General features: G+C 45.5%; 1 protein-coding gene across 3 annotated transcripts in view; it reads left to right on the top strand.

Moving 5' to 3' along the window:
* Positions 1-16678, top strand: part of ADAM17 (ADAM metallopeptidase domain 17) — a 59642-nt gene that overhangs the window by 41134 nt on the left and 1830 nt on the right. For all 3 annotated transcript variants that reach the window (XM_007195662.3, XM_057558206.1, XM_057558207.1), the window contains 6 exons: positions 192-295; positions 11117-11251; positions 12633-12763; positions 13512-13590; positions 14346-14434; positions 16166-16216. In XM_007195662.3, the coding sequence (XP_007195724.1) occupies positions 192-295; positions 11117-11251; positions 12633-12763; positions 13512-13590; positions 14346-14434; positions 16166-16216 (589 nt within the window). The remainder of the gene's footprint in view (positions 1-191; positions 296-11116; positions 11252-12632; positions 12764-13511; positions 13591-14345; positions 14435-16165; positions 16217-16678) is intronic.

A 16678-nucleotide genomic window follows, 5' to 3' on the forward strand; every position in this document is an offset into this window, starting at 1 on the left:
TGTGCTGCCTGAGTCTGCATCAGGAAGGGTAGATGGACCATGTGCAGGTGGTGCTAGCACCTGGGACTCTGTGCAGGAGTGGGTGACCCAGCCAGGAGACCCTGCCCTGCCATTTCAGGGCCCTGTGGCATGACCATAGTCTGTGCTATGGGGCTGTCCTTTGACTTGGACTGTCTGCTCTTCCTCTCTAGTGATAGGAACAGTCCTTGCTGTAAAAACTGTCAGTTCGAGACGGCCCAGAAGAAGTGCCAAGAGGCTATTAATGCTACTTGCAAAGGCGTGTCTTACTGCACAGGTATGTCCTCCCGTTGGTTCTCTTGGAATAATTTGCTCAAACGGGTATGTGTGTGTTGGAAAGCAAGATTGTGTTTCATTCAGATGAATACAGCCCTTTTTTTTTTTGCCTCATGTGCAGAGTTGAGTTGATCTCAGCACACTTGTCATTGGTCTGTGCAAGGCCCGTGATTATTTCTCTTTGTTGTTTATTCCCTTTTATTCACTTCCATTCTCCTTCCCCTCATAGGCATCTGCTTTAACTTGTTTAATATTTGCCTAGATAGGTGTATATCCTTGAAAGATAGTGTGTTTATTTTCTGTATATGTGTGTTTTTAACGTGCCAAAATGATACTATACCTTAGATCATTTTTTTAAAAATTCAATACCATGTTTTTACAACTCTGTTTTTTATTGCCCTGTATTTCTGTCTGTGTATCTATATCTTTGTATCTAGTTCATTGTTTTGGGCACTTGCTGAGTGTTTAGTCTTGTGATTTACTATATTTTACTTATCTGTTCGCCAAGCAGTAGCTGCTTGGATTGCCTTTATCTCCTCATACTGCAGATAGGATTACACCGAACACTCTTACACATCTGCTTTGGGAGCTCTGAGAGCTTGCTGGGTGCATACGGAGGAGTGGAATTGCTTAGTCGTGGAGGGAGGCACTCCAGCGTTCTCTAGAGCAGCAGTAACGGGTTTGTCAGTGCCACCGTCAGTGGTCCAGGTTCCTGTATTCTGATGTCCTTGCTGACACACTGTATTATCTAGCTGTCTTATTTTTTTTGCTGGTCTGATGAATATAAAGTGATTTCTTCTTATTTACATTTTTCTTGAACATTCTTTATATTTGTTAGCTATTTAGATTTCTCCTTTTGTGAATAACTAGTTCATTTATTTGGTCCATTTATAAAAATTGCATTTCATTTTTGCTATTATTGATTTGGAGGAGTTCTTTTATGATAATCCATTTGGTTTAAACATTGCATATACCTTCCTCCTATCTGTTGTCCTTTTTGGAACTGAAATCTTTCACTTGAATCAAATCTGTCATTTTGTTTGTGTATTTATTTTTTTGAGTTGTGGATAGTTATAAAGATATCTTCCACAACTGCTTCTGTAGCTTCATAATTTTACCTTTTACATTTAGGACTTTATCTGGAGCTAATTTTGAGATTGTATGGATTATCAATATCAATATTACCTGTAGTTCTGTTAGTTGTTCCTTTAAAAAATCTCCAAGCTATATTATTAGGTACATGATTGGACATATTCTCTACATCTTCTTTTTTTTTTTTTAATCAGTCATCAATTTTATACACATCACTTTATACATGTCAATCCCAATTGCCTAATTCAGCACACCACCATCCCCACCCCACTGCAGTTTTCCCCCCTTGGTGTCCATACGTTTGTTCTCTACATCTGTGTCTCAACTTCTGCCCTGCAACCCGGTTCATCTGTACCATTTTTCTAGGTTCCACATACATGCGTTAATATACGATATTTGTTTTTCTCTTTCTGACTTACTTCACTCTGTATGATAGTCTCTAGATCCATCCACGTCTCAACAAATGACTCAATTTCGTTCCTTTTTATGGCTGAGTAATATTTCATTGTATATATGTACCACAACTTCTTTATCCATTCGTCTGTTGATGGGCATTTAGGTTGCTTCCATGACCTGGCTATTGTAAATAGTGCTGCAATGAACATTCGGGTGCACGTGTCTTTTTGAATTACGGTTTTCTCTGGGTATATGCCCAGTAGTGGGATTGCTGGGTCATATGGTAATTCTATTTTTAGTTTTTTAAGGAACCTCCATATTGTTCTCCATAGTGGCTGTATCAATTTACATTCCCACCAACAGTGCAAGAGGGTTCCCTTTTCTCCACACCCTCTCCAGCATTTGTTGTTTGTAGATTTTCTGATGATGCCCATTCTAACTGGTGTGAGGTGATACCTCATTGTAGTTTTGATTTGCATTTCTCTAATAATTAGTGATGTTGAGCATCTTTTCATGTGCTTCGTGGCCGTCTGTATGTCTTCTTTGGAGAAATGTCTATTTAGGTCTTCTGCCCATTTTTGGATTGGGGTGTTTGTTTCTTTTTTTTTTTTTTTTTTTTTAATTTTAGTTCACTTTAATTTTTACTTTATTTTATTTTTAATTTTATTTATTTATTTATTTATGGCTGTGTTGGGTCTTCGTTTCTGTGCGAGGGCTTTCTCTACTGGCGGCAAGCGGGGGCCACTCTTCATTGCGGTGCGCGGGCCTCTCACTATCGCGGCCTCTCTTGTTGTGGAGCACAGGCTCCAGACGCGCAGGCTCAGTAGTTGTGGCTCACGGGCCCAGTTGCTCCGCGGCATGTGGGATCTTCCCAGACCAGGGCTCGAACCTGTGTCCCCTGCATTGGCAGGCAGATTCTCAACCACTGCGCCACCCGGGAAGCCCTGTTTCTTTAATATTGAGCTGAATGAGCTGTTTATATATTTTGGAGATTAATCCTTTGTCAGTTGCTTCATTTGCAGATATTTTTCCCATTCTGAGGGTTGTCTTTTCGTCTTGTTTATGGTTTCCTTTGCTGTGCAAAAGCTTTGAAGTTTCATTAGGTCCCATTTGTTTATTTTTGTTTTTATTTCCATTACTCTAGGAGGTGGATCAAAAAAGATCTTGCTGTGATTTATGTCAAAGAGTGTTCTTCCTATGTTTTCCTCTAAGAGTTTTATAGTGTCCAGTCTTACATTTAGGTCTCTAATCCATTTTGAGTTTATTTTTGTGTGTATGGTGTTAGGGAGTCTTCTAATTTCATTCTTTTACATGTAGCTGTCCAGTTTTCCCAGCAGCACTTATTGAAGAGACTGTCTTTTCTCCATTGTATATCTTTGCCTCCTTTGTCATAGGTTAGTTGACCATAGGTGCGTGGGTTTATCTCTGGGCTTTCTATCTTGTTCCATTGATCTATGTTTCTGTTTTTGTGCCAGTACCATATTGTCTTGATTACTGTAGCTTTGTAGTATAGTCTGAAGTCAGGGAGTCTGATTCCTCCAGCTCCGTTTTTTTCCCTCAAGACTGCTTTGGCTATTCGGGGTCTTTTGTGTCTCCATACAAATTTTAAGATGATTTGTTCTAGTTCTGTAAAAAATGCCATTGGTAATTTGATAGGGATTGCATTGAATCTGTAGATTGCTTTGGGTAGTATAGCCATTTTCACAATGTTGATTCTTCCAATCCAAGAACATGGTATATCTCTCCATCTGTTGGTATCATCTTTAATTTCTTTCATCAGTGTCTTATAGTTTTCTGCATACAGGTCTTTTGTCTCCCTAGGTAGGTTTATTCCTAGGTATTTTATTCTTTTTGTTGCAGTGGTAAATGGGAGTGTTTCCATGATTTCTCTTTCGTATTTTTCATCATTAGTGTATAGGAATGCAAGAGATTTCTGTGCATTAATTTTGTAACCTGCAACTTTACCAAATTCATTAATTAGCTCTAGCAGTTTTCTGGTGGCAGTTTTAGGATTCTCTATGTATAGTATCATGTCATCTGCAAACAGTGACAGTTTTACTTCTTCTTTTCCAATTTGTATTCCTTTTATTTCTTTTTCTTCTCTGATTGCCATGGCTAGGACTTCCAGAACTATGTTGAATAATAGTGGTGAGAGTGGACATCCTTGTCTCGTTCCTGATCTTAGAGGAAATGCTTTCAGTTTTTCACCATTGAGAATGATGTTTGCTGTGGGTTTGTCATATATGGCCTTTATTATGTTGAGGTAGGTTCCCTCTATGCCCACTTTCTGGAGAGTTTTTATTATAAATGGGTGTTGAATTTTGTCAAAAGCTTTTTCTGCATCTATTGAGATGATCATATGGTTTTTATTCAATTTGTTAATATGGTGTATCACATTGATTGATTTGCGTATATTGAAGAATCCTTGCATCCCTGGGATAAATCCCACTTGATCGTGGTGAATGATCCTTTTAATGTGTTGTTGGATTCTGTTTGCTAGTATTTTGTTGAGGATTTTTGCATCTATATTCATCAGTGATATTGGTCTGTAATTTTCTTTTTTTGTAGTGTCTTTGTCTGGTATTGGTATCAGGGTGATGGTGGCCTCATAGAATGAGTTTGGGAGTGTTCCTTCCTCTGCAATTTTTTGGAAGAGTTTGAGAAGGTTAGATGTTAGCTCTTCTCTAAATGTTTGATAGAATTCACCTGTGAAGCCATCTGGTCCTGGACTTTTGTTTGTTGGAAGATTTTTAATCACAGTTTCAATTTCATTACTTGTGATTGGTCTGTTCATATTTTCTGTTTCTTCCTGGTTTAGTGTTGGAAGGTTATACCTTTCTAAGAATTTGTCCATTTCTTCCAGGTTGTCCATCTTATTGGCATAGAGTTGCTTGTAGTAGTCTCTTAGGATGCTTTGTATTTCTGCGGTGTCTGTTGTAACTTCTCCTTTTTCATTTCTGATTTTATTGATTTGAGTCCTCTCCCTCTTTTTCTTGATGAGTCTGGCTAATGGCTTATCAATTTTGTTTATTTTCTCAAAGAACCAGCTTTTAGTTTTATTGATCTTTGCTATTGTTTTCTTTGTTTCTATTTCATTTATTTCTGCTCTGATCTTTATGATTTCTTTCCTTCTGCTAACTTTGGGTTTTGTTTGTTCTTCTTTCTCTAGTTTCTTTAGGTGTAAGGTTAGATTGTTTACTTGAGATTTTTCTTGTTTCTTTAGGTAGGTTTGTATAGCTATAAACTTCCCTCTTAGAACTGCTTTTGCTGCATCCCATAGGTTTTGGGTCGTCGTGTTTTCATTGTCATTTGTCTCTAGGTATTTTTTGATTTCCTCTTTGATTTCTTCAGTGATCTCTTGGTTATTTAGTAACGTATTGTTTAGCCTCCATGTGTTTGTGTTTTTTACATTTTTTTCCCTGTAATTCATTTCTAATCTCATAGCATTGTGGTCAGAAAAGATGCTTGATATGATTTCATTTTTCTTAAATTTACTGAGGCTTGATTTGTGACCCAAGATGTGATCTATCCTGGAGAATGTTCCGTGTGCACTTGAGAAGAAAGTGTAATCTGCTGTTTTTGGATGGAATGTCCTATAAATATCAGTTAAATCTATCTGGTCTATTGTGTCATTTAAAACTTCTGTTTCCTTATTTATTTTCATTTTGGATGATCTGTCTGTTGGTGTAAGTGAGGTGTTAAAGTCCCCCACTATTATTGTATGACTGTCAATTTCCTCTTTTTTAGCTGTTAGCAGTTGCCTTATGTATTGAGGTGCTCCTATGTTGGGTGAATATATATTTATAATTGTTATATCTTCTTCTTGGATTGATCCCTTGATCATTATGTAGTGTCCTTCCTTGTCTCTTGTAACATTCTTTATTTTAAAGTCTATTTTATCTGATATGAGTATAGCTACCCCAGCTTTCTTTTGATTTCCATTTGCATGGAATATCTTTTTCCATCCCCTCACTTTCAGTCTATATGTGTCCCTAGGTCTAAAGTGGGTCTCTTGTAGACAGCATATATATGGGTCTTGTTTTTGTATCCATTCAGCAAGCCTGTGTCTTTTGGTTGGAGCATTTAATCCATTCACGTTTAAGGTGATTATCGATATGTATGTTCCTATGACCATTTTCTTAATTGTTTTGGGTTTGTTTTTGTAGGTCCTTTTCTTCTCCTGTGTTTCCCACTTAGAGAAGTTCCTTTAGCATTTGTTGTAGAGCTGGTTTGGTGGTGCTGAATTCTCTTAGTTTTTGCTTGTCTGTAAAGCTTTTGATTTCTCCATCAAATCTAAATGAGATCCTTGCCGGGTAGAGTAATCTTGGTTGTAGGTTCTTCCCTTTCATCACTTTAAGTATATCATGCCACTCCCTTCTGGCTTGTAGAGTTTCTGCTGAGAAATCAGCTGTTAACCTTATGGGAGTTCCCTTGTATGTTATTTGTCATTTTTCCCTTGCTGCTTTCAATAATTTTTCTTTGTCTTTAATTTTTGCCAATTTGATTACTGTGTCTCGGCATGTTTCTCCTTGGGTTTATCCTGTATGGGACTCTCTGCGCTTCCTGGACTTGGGTGGCTATTTCCTTTCCCGTGTTAGGGAAGTTTTCGACTATAATCTCTTCAAATATTTTCTCTGGTCCTTTCTCTCTCTCTTCTCCTTCTGGGACCCCTATAATGCGAATGTTGTTGCGTTTAATGTTGTCCCAGAGGTCTCTTAGGCTGTCTTCATTTCTTTTCATTCTTTTTTCTTTAGTCTGTTCCGCAGCAGTGAATTCCACCATTCTGTCTTCCAGGTCACTTATCCGTTCTTCTGCCTCAGTTATTCTGCTATTGATTCCTTCTAGTGTAGTTTTCATTTCAGTTATTGTATTGGTCATCTCTGTTTGTTTGTTCTTTAATTCTTCTAGGTCTTTGTTAATCATTTCTTGCATCTTCTCAATCTTTGCCTCCATTCTTATTCCGAGGTCCTGGATCATCTTCACTATCATTATTCTGAATTCTTTTTCTGGAAGGTTGCCCATCTCCACTTCATTTAGTTGTTTTTCTGGGGTTTTTTCTTGTTCCTTTGTCTGGTATATAGCCCTCTGCCTTTTCATCTTGTCTAACTTTCTGTAAATGTGGTTTTTGGTCCACAGGCTGCAGGATTGTAGTTTTTCTTGCTTCTGCTGTCTGCCCTCTGGTGGTTGAGGCTATCTAAGAGGCTTGATGGGAGGCTCTGGTGGTGGGTAGAGCTGACTGTTGCTGTGGGGGTCAGAGCTCCGTAAACCTTTAATCCAATTGACTGTTGATGGGTGGGGCTGGGTTCTCTCCCTGTTGGTTGTTTTGCCTGAGGCAACCCAACACTGGAGCCTACCTGGGCTCTTTGGTGGGGCTAATGGCAGACTCTGGGAGGGCTCATGCCAAGGAGTACTTCCCAGTACCTCCTCTGCCAGTGTCCTTGTCCCCACGGTGAAACAGAGCCAGCCCCCACCTCTGCAGGAGACCCTCCAACACTAGCAGGTAGGTCTGGTTCAGTCTCCCCCAGGGTCACTGCTCCTTCCCCTGCGTCCCGATGCGCACACTATTCCGTGTGCGCCCTCCAAGAGTGGGGTCTCTGTTTCCCCCAGTCTTGTCGAAGTCCTGCAATCAATTCCCACTAGGCTTCAAAGTCTGATTCTCTATGAATTCCTCCTCCCGTTGCCGGACCCCCAGGTTGGGAAGCCTGAGGTGGGGCTCAGAACCTTCACTCCAGTGGGTGGACTTCTGTGGTATAAGTGTTCGCCAGTCTGTGAGTCACCCACCCAGCAGTTATGGGATTTGATTTTACTCTGATTGCGCCCCTCCTACCGTCTCACTGTGGCTTCTCCTCTGTCCTTGGACGTGGGGTATCCTCCTTGGTGAAGTCCAGTGTCTTCCTGTCGATGATTGTCCAGCAGCCAGTTGTGATTCTGGTGTTCTCGCAAGAGGGAGTGAGAGCACGTCCTTCTACTCCGCCATCTTGGTTAATCCTCCTCTCTACATGTTCTTAATCTGCTGTTCCTTCATCAGTATGTAGTGCTCCTTTTTGACCCTTGTGATTTCTTTTAACTTTTTTTTTTTTTAATTTTTATTGGAGTATAGTTGATTTACAATGTTGTGTTAGTTACAGGTGTACAGCAAAGTGAATCCGTTACACATATACTGTTTTAACTTAAATTGTTTAATATTCAGTCTGCTACCTGTTTGTTGTTGTTCTTGTTCCTGTTGTCTGGTGTATCTATCCCATCTTGTATTTTTCTAATCTCTGTGCCCTTTGGTTGCTTGGTTTGATTTTTGTAGCAGCTTTATTGAGATACAATTAACACATTATACCACCTGCCCATTTAAAGTGTAAGTTCAGTGGTTTCTAGTATACTCACGTGTGCATCCACCTACCAGTCGATTTCCATCACCTCAGAAAGAAATCCGTGCCCTTCAGCCATCATTTCGAGTCTCCTCATCATCCCAGTTGCAGACAACCACTAATCTACTTTCTGTGTCTGTGGATTTGCCGAATCTGGATGTTTTATATAAATGGAATCATACAACATGTGGGCTTCTTTCCCTCAGAATGTTTTCAAGGTTTATCCATGTTGTAGCATGAATCAGTCCTTCATTTATTTTTATTGCTTTTTTTAAATTTTATTTTATTTTTATTTATTTTATTTATCCATTGTATGGATATATCATTTTTTTATTCATTCATCAATTCAGGAATTTTGGATTGTTGCTGCTTTTTGGCTGCTATGAATAATGATACTATGCAGATTTGTGTGCAAGTTTTCTTTTTTTAAACGAACCCACCCAATTTTTAATTAATTAATTAATTAATTAATTAAAGTTTTGGCTGCGTTGGGTCTTCGTTGCTGCGCAAGGGCTTTCTCTAGTTTTGGCGAGCGGCGGCTACTCTTTGTTGTGGTGTGCGGTCTTCTCATTGTGGTGGCTTCTCTTGTTGCAGAGCACAGGCTCTAGGTGCGCGGGCTTCAGTAGTTGTGGCACGCGGGCTCAGTAGTTGTGATGCACGGGCTTAGTTGCTCCGTGGCATGTGGGATCTTCCCAGACCAGGGCTCAAACCCGTGTCCCCTGCACTGGCAGGCGGATACTTGACCACTGTGCCACCAGGGAAGTCCCTGTGTGCAAGTTTTTGTGTGGACTTATGTTTTTATTTCTCGTATATATATATATATATATATATATATATATATATATATATATATATATATATATATCCTGTTGTTGAATTGCTGGGTCAGGCGGTAACTCTGTTTAATCCTTTGAAGAACTGTCAGGCTGTTTTCCAAGTGGCTGCACCATTTTACGTTCCCACCAGCATGTGTGAAGGTTCCAGTTTCTCCACATCCTCACCAACACTTGTTATTGTCTGTCTTTTTTTTTTTGGCCGCCCACGTGGCATGCAGGATCTTAGTTCCCCGACCAGGGATCGAACCCGTGCCCTCTGCAGTGGAAGCGTGGAGTCCTAACCACTGGACCGCTAGGGAATTCCCCTGTCTTTTTGATTGTAGCCATCTTAGTGGATACAAAGTTTTACCTCGTTTTGGTTTTTCCTTTGGCTTTTACATGTGCATTTTATAAGATGTTACTTATGATTCTTACATTCTGAGATCTGTCAGCATCACATTAGTTTGGCAAATGTCAGGAGCCTGAATATCTCAGTCAGTCTTTAAAAAACACTTTCTAGCTGTGCTCAGTGTTTGTCTTTATTGTAATAATAGAAAGATGTTTTCTTTAAATAAGTGTAAGTAAAACAATTTGAAAAAAAGATACTCCTTTTCAAACAGCCTCTTGTTCCCTCGGTATTTTATACAAAGTAGCAGCAGCATCACCCGGGCTCTTGTTGGACAGGGCAGTGTGCAGTCCCCTCCCCGGGCCTCCTGCAGCTGGCAGCCCTGGGGGCAGGGCCCAGCATGCTGTCGCAGCATCCACTGGCGGATCTTGATGCGTGCTCCACTTCGAGTACCATGTTAAACAGGTGATGCTATGTTTTTAATTATTTTCCTGTGTGCTTTATACTCTGATTTTAATCTTTTAAGAACAGATGTTCAACAAATATTCTAAAGCATTTTTTATGTCTCTGCTGAGGGCAGCGTAACATACTAAAAATATAGTGACAGTACAGAGTATAAACCTTCACTGAACTTGCTGTACTTTTTCCAGAGCTTGCTGTCAGTGGCAGTGCGTTTGCTGTAAGACAGTCTTGTTGACACTCGGAATACCCAGCACCCAAAACGGGTTTTATAAAACCCGAGGCAAAGGTAGCAGCCTAAGCAAGCGTCTCATATGTTAGGTAGTGAAGGAAAGGCTGCTTTTGTAGGAAATAGGGCAGATGCCTTTAAGTTCACAGACCTTTCAGTCCGAATCTTTTGTTTGGTTCCATTCCTCAGTTGAAAGGCCAGGCCTGTGGTGTTTTCATGCAGCAGTTTTTCTCTTCCCTTTTAGCATTGACTTTCAACTGCTTGTGCTTCTCATTTTCCAGAATGAGTCATTTGTTCCACCCTTTCTCTCGAATTTAACATCCTTGGTTGGCTTTTCTTTGTCCTTAAGAATCATTGATTCATTTAAAAAGTATTTGTGGCTTACCTACAGTGTGACAGGTATTGGGCATAACTGATTCATTAATAGTTTTGGTCTCTGCTCTCATGGAGCTTACCAGTCTGGTGGTAAGAAACAGAAAATAACCACAGATAATCGAATAGATGTAAATTGTAAAACATGTGCTGTGAAGGGGGGAGCGCGTGTAATGATAGAGCGTGGCAGGGGTGAGGGGTAGCCAGCTGAGGCAGGGTCCTCGGGGATGGCTGAGAAAGGCCGAGAAAGGAGGTCTTGGAGAGAAAATCTGAAGGGTGAGAAGGACCCAGCTAGTCCTCCTGAAAGAGTGGAGACAAGCACATTGTGGGTACTGAGCGGCATACAGTCAGGTTCTGAGGTGAGAGAGAAATGGAGTAAATTGCAGGGAGGCCGTTGGAGCGGGCGTGTGGCTTGGGGACGGTTGTGTGCCTTCCTAGGGAGTTTGCGTCTTAGTCAAGGGAGGGCACACAGGTGTCTTTTATTGGTGATAGTAGTAGAGATCTCTTTTATATATACATTCTTTTGCATGTATGTTTTGTTTCACGATATGAAGGTAAAAGCAGAATGCTTGGCACGTGTAAGTAGTGACGGAGGCGAGGCCGCGGGGGCCGAGTGGACGCTGGGCGGAGCGGGCAGCTCGGTGCCCGGCGTGGCCAGGCCTCGGTGCTCCCTGGCTGCCGGGACACGGGCCGCCCCGTGGAACTGGGCCACGTGACTCACGGCGGCCCGTGTGGCCTTTGCGTGCTGCAGGTAACAGCAGTGAGTGCCCCCCTCCCGGCGATGCTGCCGACGACACGGTGTGCTTGGATCTCGGCAAGTGTAAAGACGGCAAGTGCGTGCCCTTCTGCGAGCGGGAGCAGAGGCTGGAGTCCTGCGCGTGTAACGGTGAGCACGTGTCCCTGCCCATCCTTGCAGCGGGCGAAGGGGCGGGGAGCGGCGGGCGGTGTGCAGACAGACCGCCGCATCCGGATCCCGCTCCTTCCACGGTCGTCTGTGGAAGCCGTCCTGTCCGTCTCCCTCGTGGCTGCGTTCTCAGACCGTGAGGCCACGCGGCGGTGAGGCCGGAGGGGACTGCGGGAGGGCGGGTGGCTGGAGGTCGGTCCTCACCCCTCCTCCCGTGTCCCAGACGCCGTGAGAGCAGCCAGATCTGCTGCTTCCCGCTGGCCTCGAGCTCGGGTGCTGCTCAGGAGCCGCCCAGGGCGGGCCAGTCCCAGCTCCCACCCACCGGCAGGATGTCTGCTGGGCCAGCTGCCGCGCTCCGCTCAGCCGTGGCCTCTGGGACCCTTGTCCTCAGATTCCCACACTGTTTTTGGAACCCTTGGGTCTGAGGAAGGGCCTGAGGGACGGGCTGGGCTCTGAGCTCCCCGCCCTCCCTCAGAGAGAGTCCTGCTGCTTTCAAAACAAAAATCCCGGAAGTCAGAACCCCTGGGTTGGGCACTTAGCATCCATCCACACAGTGGCTCTTCCAGGTGGAATAACACGTAAAGAAAGGTAACGCACAGTAAACGTCAGATGATTTATTCAGTGAGCGGCAGGAGGCTCGGGGCGCCCTGCAAGCACACATAGTAAATGCCCAGGAAATGCTTGACATGTGAATGAATGAGGAAAAGGTTTTTGTTTTCCCTTTAAAGTGGTTTTGCCTGTTTTCGTGTTCTGGTTGATTTCAATTTTTCCTAAGAGGTCAAGTAAAGATTGTCCCGAGTTATACGGCCCGTTGACCTTTTGGACATTACTGTCGTTTGTACGTGTGCCAAATACCCCATGTGCTGTCGGAGGTTGGTGTCCATGGAGGGGAGAGGTTGTGCTTAGGCTGCGGTGCTCCTGTCGCTGGTGGGTCACGCAGATCTGCACCCGAGGCCGGCAATTCTGTCACAGTGGCTTGGCTCTCGCTGGAGCCTTGGCTTTCCAGAGTGTGCTGGAAACTGAGAAGCCAAGCATTGAAACCCGCGGTGTAATAACATTGGGACGAAGGGAATCATTTAGCATTATGAAGGGTTTGAAGTAGAGAGAATAATCTGCCTTTTAATCTCTTAAAGGAAATGTTTCCGTGTAAATCATTTTTACCTTGCTTTACCTCTCTGAGGGCTGAGGAGCCTGAACTCAGGAGTTACTCTTTGGCGGGGGGAGGGGAGGGGAGGGGTGTGAAACCTGGATCATATTCGCTGTTGGAATAAAAAATGAGTGCGATTCCTTCCCTGCGGGAGCGGGGTAGGAGGGGGACAGGCAGGAGGAGAGCGCGTGTCTAAGAGGCTCTGCTCTGTTTCAGAAACCGACAACTCGTGCAAGGTGTGCTGCAGGGACCCCTCGGGCCGCTGCCTGCCCTATGTCGACGCTGAACAGAACAACTTATTTTTGAGGAAGGGAAAGCCCTGTACAGTAGGATTTTGTGACATGAATGTGAGTATTTATTTATCTACAGCTTTTTCTCTAACAGCCAGATGTGAAGTTTTTATTTTGTAAATGCTGGCTTTTGCAAATGGAAGGGAATCAGAGCACCGATGCTGGCATGTCTATCCGTTGTCCTTGTGTGAGAGTCTAGTTATGTACTGTGCATGTGACCTTGGAGGAGACCAAGTGCTCTCAGGAGACTAGGCAGGGCCTGGGGGACTTTGTGGTAAAGTTGAGCTTGAGGCAGGGAGTCCTACTTACTTGGTTTTCTGGGCTAATTATAAAAGTCACTAGTTCTGCAGGATTGCAAGCTCTGATTTTGAAATGGGTGCTGAGTGGGTAGGAAAGACCTACGGGCAGCTTGACTCGCCTAAGTCAGACCCTTCTGCTGTCCACAAAAACACGATTTTATTCCTGCGCTGTCACGGAAGAGGGCTTGAGAGGCTTCTCTGGCAGTGTGTGTGTGAGATCAGTGCAGTCCTTACTGGAATTGGCCCATCTTTAACAAACTGGTTTTCTTGAGTTTTGTCTTCCGGTAGCTCTAAATTCACTTATAAAAATGGACTGACTGTGGAGTGTCAGTGACAGAGAATGCTACCTTCGTAGGTACCCATTCCAGTGTGTCAGAGATGGCTCTCCTGGCCGTTTGGTTTCAGTGGAGCCCTTTTCATGTTAATTATGTGTTTGACTTGAAGGAAGCCATGTTCCTTCTAAATGCGTGGCCGCTGGGGTAATGCTGGGTGCTTTCTGTTCACAGGGCAAATGTGAGAAGCGAGTGCAGGATGTCATTGAGCGGTTCTGGGAGTTCATTGACAAGCTGAGCATCAATACTTTCGGTATGTGGTTTCCCCGGGTGGGTGGTTGCTTGGAACTGAGCCGATTTCACTGATGACATTAGAAAAGTGTGGTTTCAGACTGATAGGCCCTAATCGTTCAATAGAAGATGGAAATAGTTACTGCTTTTGTTTTGAAACGACTTTGCTGGCTAAAAAAAAAAATGGACACGTTATAGGTCTGCCCCTGTGTAGCGTGGATGCACAAATTTTCAGACAAGGGAAGTAAAAATACTGGCTTCTTTACTAAAAGATGAACATGTGACAGCATAAGTGTCCTTCAGTCCTATAGATTGTAAAGCTGAATCCTGCTTGATGTAAGAGTCATTTATGTAAAAGTGGGCCTCAGACTTTGCAGAAGCAAGGGTGCACTGTGTCCTCTAGGGCTCGTAATGTAGGGCTTAGTCACACAAACAATGGTACCCAGACAGCGTCAGCGTTGTCTTCGCCAGCATCGTGCCTAGTAGGAGCCTCCCCAGGGTGAGTCCCCTGCACGGTCCCTCCGGGGACTGTGTGGGCCTCCTGTGATGCGATCTGTTCTCCACGAGCACATGGGGCCATTCTGGGGAGAGCGCCTGTGTGTGGGGGGACGGCTGGGTGTAGAGGAGGTGGCACAGAGACGCTTCTCGGTGCCGGCTCAGTTGTAATATCCCGCCAACAGTCTGTGCCGTTTGACACTTGACAATACTCTGAGAATGTTGCATTTTCAGTTTCTAAAGTACTTGGTCAAGACATTCACTGTTTGGAATTGTTCACAGGGAAGTTTTTAGCAGACAACATCGTAGGTTCCGTCCTGGTTTTCTCCTTGATATTTTGGATTCCTTTCAGCATTCTGGTCCATTGTGTGGTAAGTCACCAGTTTTTAAGTAATGAAACATTTTATTAAAATTTTGAGCAACTCGAACCATGTAACCTTCGGAAAAGATAAAAATTTGTTCTTAGAAAAATCTGACCTGCTGTTTCCAATGACATTTTTGGTGCAATCCCTGGGAAAGCATTTTTTGTAAAAAGATTAACTAATGGTCTCTTAAAGAATTACACTTTTTGTGTGCGGATGTTTTGCCCTCATGTATAATTTCTGAGGAGTTTTATACTTCTAAGCACAGGAGCCTGGTTAACTGGGCTTGTCCAGGACCTCTGGTGAGTGAAGCTTCGGAACGAGCGTGTCCAGGCTGACTTTGCTGGGGCGGAGCAGATGCCGAACAGCAGCATTCCAGACGTGCCGCCCCACCTGGTCTGCAGTCTTGGCGTCGCCGTCTGGGCGCTTGCTCACGTGCTTCCGCGTGAGGAGAGGGGAGCTGTCTTCTTTATGTTCAAAATGAGTAACAGTTACCAGTTGAATAGGGCTTTGAGAAACTCCAGGCACTTTATAAAGTTTGATTTTGAAACGGGTGCCGAGTGGGCAGGAAAGACCTATGGGCAGCTTGACTCGCCTAAATCAGACCCTTCTGCTGTCCACAGAAACACGATTTTATTCCTGCGCTGTCACGGGGAGGGCTTCAGGGGCTCGAGAGGCTTCTCTGGGTGGTCTGGTCCTGTTCTTCCCGAAAATTTCTTTCTCCAGAAATTTTCTTATAGATCCGTTCTCCTTGCTTCTGTGGGAAAAGGCGGATTTGTCCGCTGTGTAGAGACGAGGACGTCAGAGCCCGGCCTCCAGGCCTGGGCCCTGAAACCCCTGCGCGGGGCGCTCCCGCGAGCACGTGGGCTGCTCCGGCGCGGCGGGCGCTCGGGTCTTCACGGCCCCGTGCCTCCCCTCGGCCGCGCGCTCGCTGAACGGCCCTTCTCTCGGGCGGCGAGCCTGCGGACGCGAGGAGAAGCCCTGCTGAAGCCGAGTGGTGTTAAAGGGGACGCGGTGGAGGCTTTGGCAGATGGGCGACGGTGCCGTCCATTATGGCTGCTTTTACCTGAGAGTCAGACCGGCGTGGTTTACGGCGAGTTACGACTGTGGACCGAGAGGCCTGACGCTTGATCTCTGCGCAGAGCTGCCGACGGGAGGGCGGGCGGTGGCTTGTCTCTGACCTCAGCGCCGTTCAGGGCGGCCGGGCTGGCAGCCAGCGTCAGCCCCCAGGCAGGGACCGAGGGCGGAGGCGGACCACGTGTCCAGCCTGCTGCAGGGTGTGCTGTCGGGACTCGAGGCCCGGCGCCGCCGAGAGCTTGGGCCCCAGCGACCCCGGACACGGCCGGGAGGAGTGACGAGGCCCCGGCGGGCTGGGGCACTGGGAGGCCCGCGCCGGGCGAGGCCCCTCAGCCTCCCGGCGCGGCCCTGACGGCCAGCGCGCCGCACGGAGCCGCCCTCGGTGTTCCCGCCCGGGGGGCGGGGCCTCAGAAACCAGCGCTTAAACCTTGCCTGTTTCCTTACTTAACGCCAAAAAACACATTTCCTTGAAGTGCAGAGGAAACACTTGGGCGGAACCCTTGAAGCTTGGGTGTGAAGTTCCCCCTCCTCTGCGCGGCCTGCTCCCACTTCGTACACCGCAGGCTGAGTTGGTTCTTCCCCTGATACTAGGGGGGGCTCATGAGGAAGGGGCGCTTGACGGAGCTGTTCGCAGGAGTGACGCCGCTCTTCTCTTCTTTCTAGGATAAGAAACTGGATAAGCAGTTTGAATCTCTGTCTCTGTTCCACCCCAGTGTAAGTATCTCTCACGAGTCGTTCTCGGTTGTATTTTGAGGCCTGCTAAGCAGAGACCTTCACTGGCCTCCGCGGCAAGAGCCACCGGCCCTTCCAGCTGCGCCTTCTCTGGCTGGAAGGGCCTGTTGCAGCAGGAGGGATCTAGGCTGGATGCTCAGGTCAGTTCTCGTGACAGTGACAGTGAGCGTCTGCTAGTCGCTTGGATGGAGAGTGAAAGGAGCACCGCCGCCCTCCCCGCAGCCGAGTGGCTAGCCGTTCAGCCCGGGCCTAGTGTAACACTGAGAGAACCCTTCCCGTCCTGGGATCCTGACGGGGCTGCTTCTCATGGGTCTCCTTTGGGCCTCCAAACGGCGGCATGTCAGGACCTGAACGCTAACCGCTCGAGTCGCTCCTCGGGGCGCCTTCCCCAGCGTGGGGGTCAGGGCGCCGACGGGCGTGGCCGTCTGCCGGGCGCGGCCGGGA

Source organism: Balaenoptera acutorostrata, chromosome 12 (assembly GCF_949987535.1).
Source record: "Balaenoptera acutorostrata chromosome 12, mBalAcu1.1, whole genome shotgun sequence".
NCBI classification, from domain to species: domain Eukaryota; kingdom Metazoa; phylum Chordata; class Mammalia; order Artiodactyla; family Balaenopteridae; genus Balaenoptera; species Balaenoptera acutorostrata.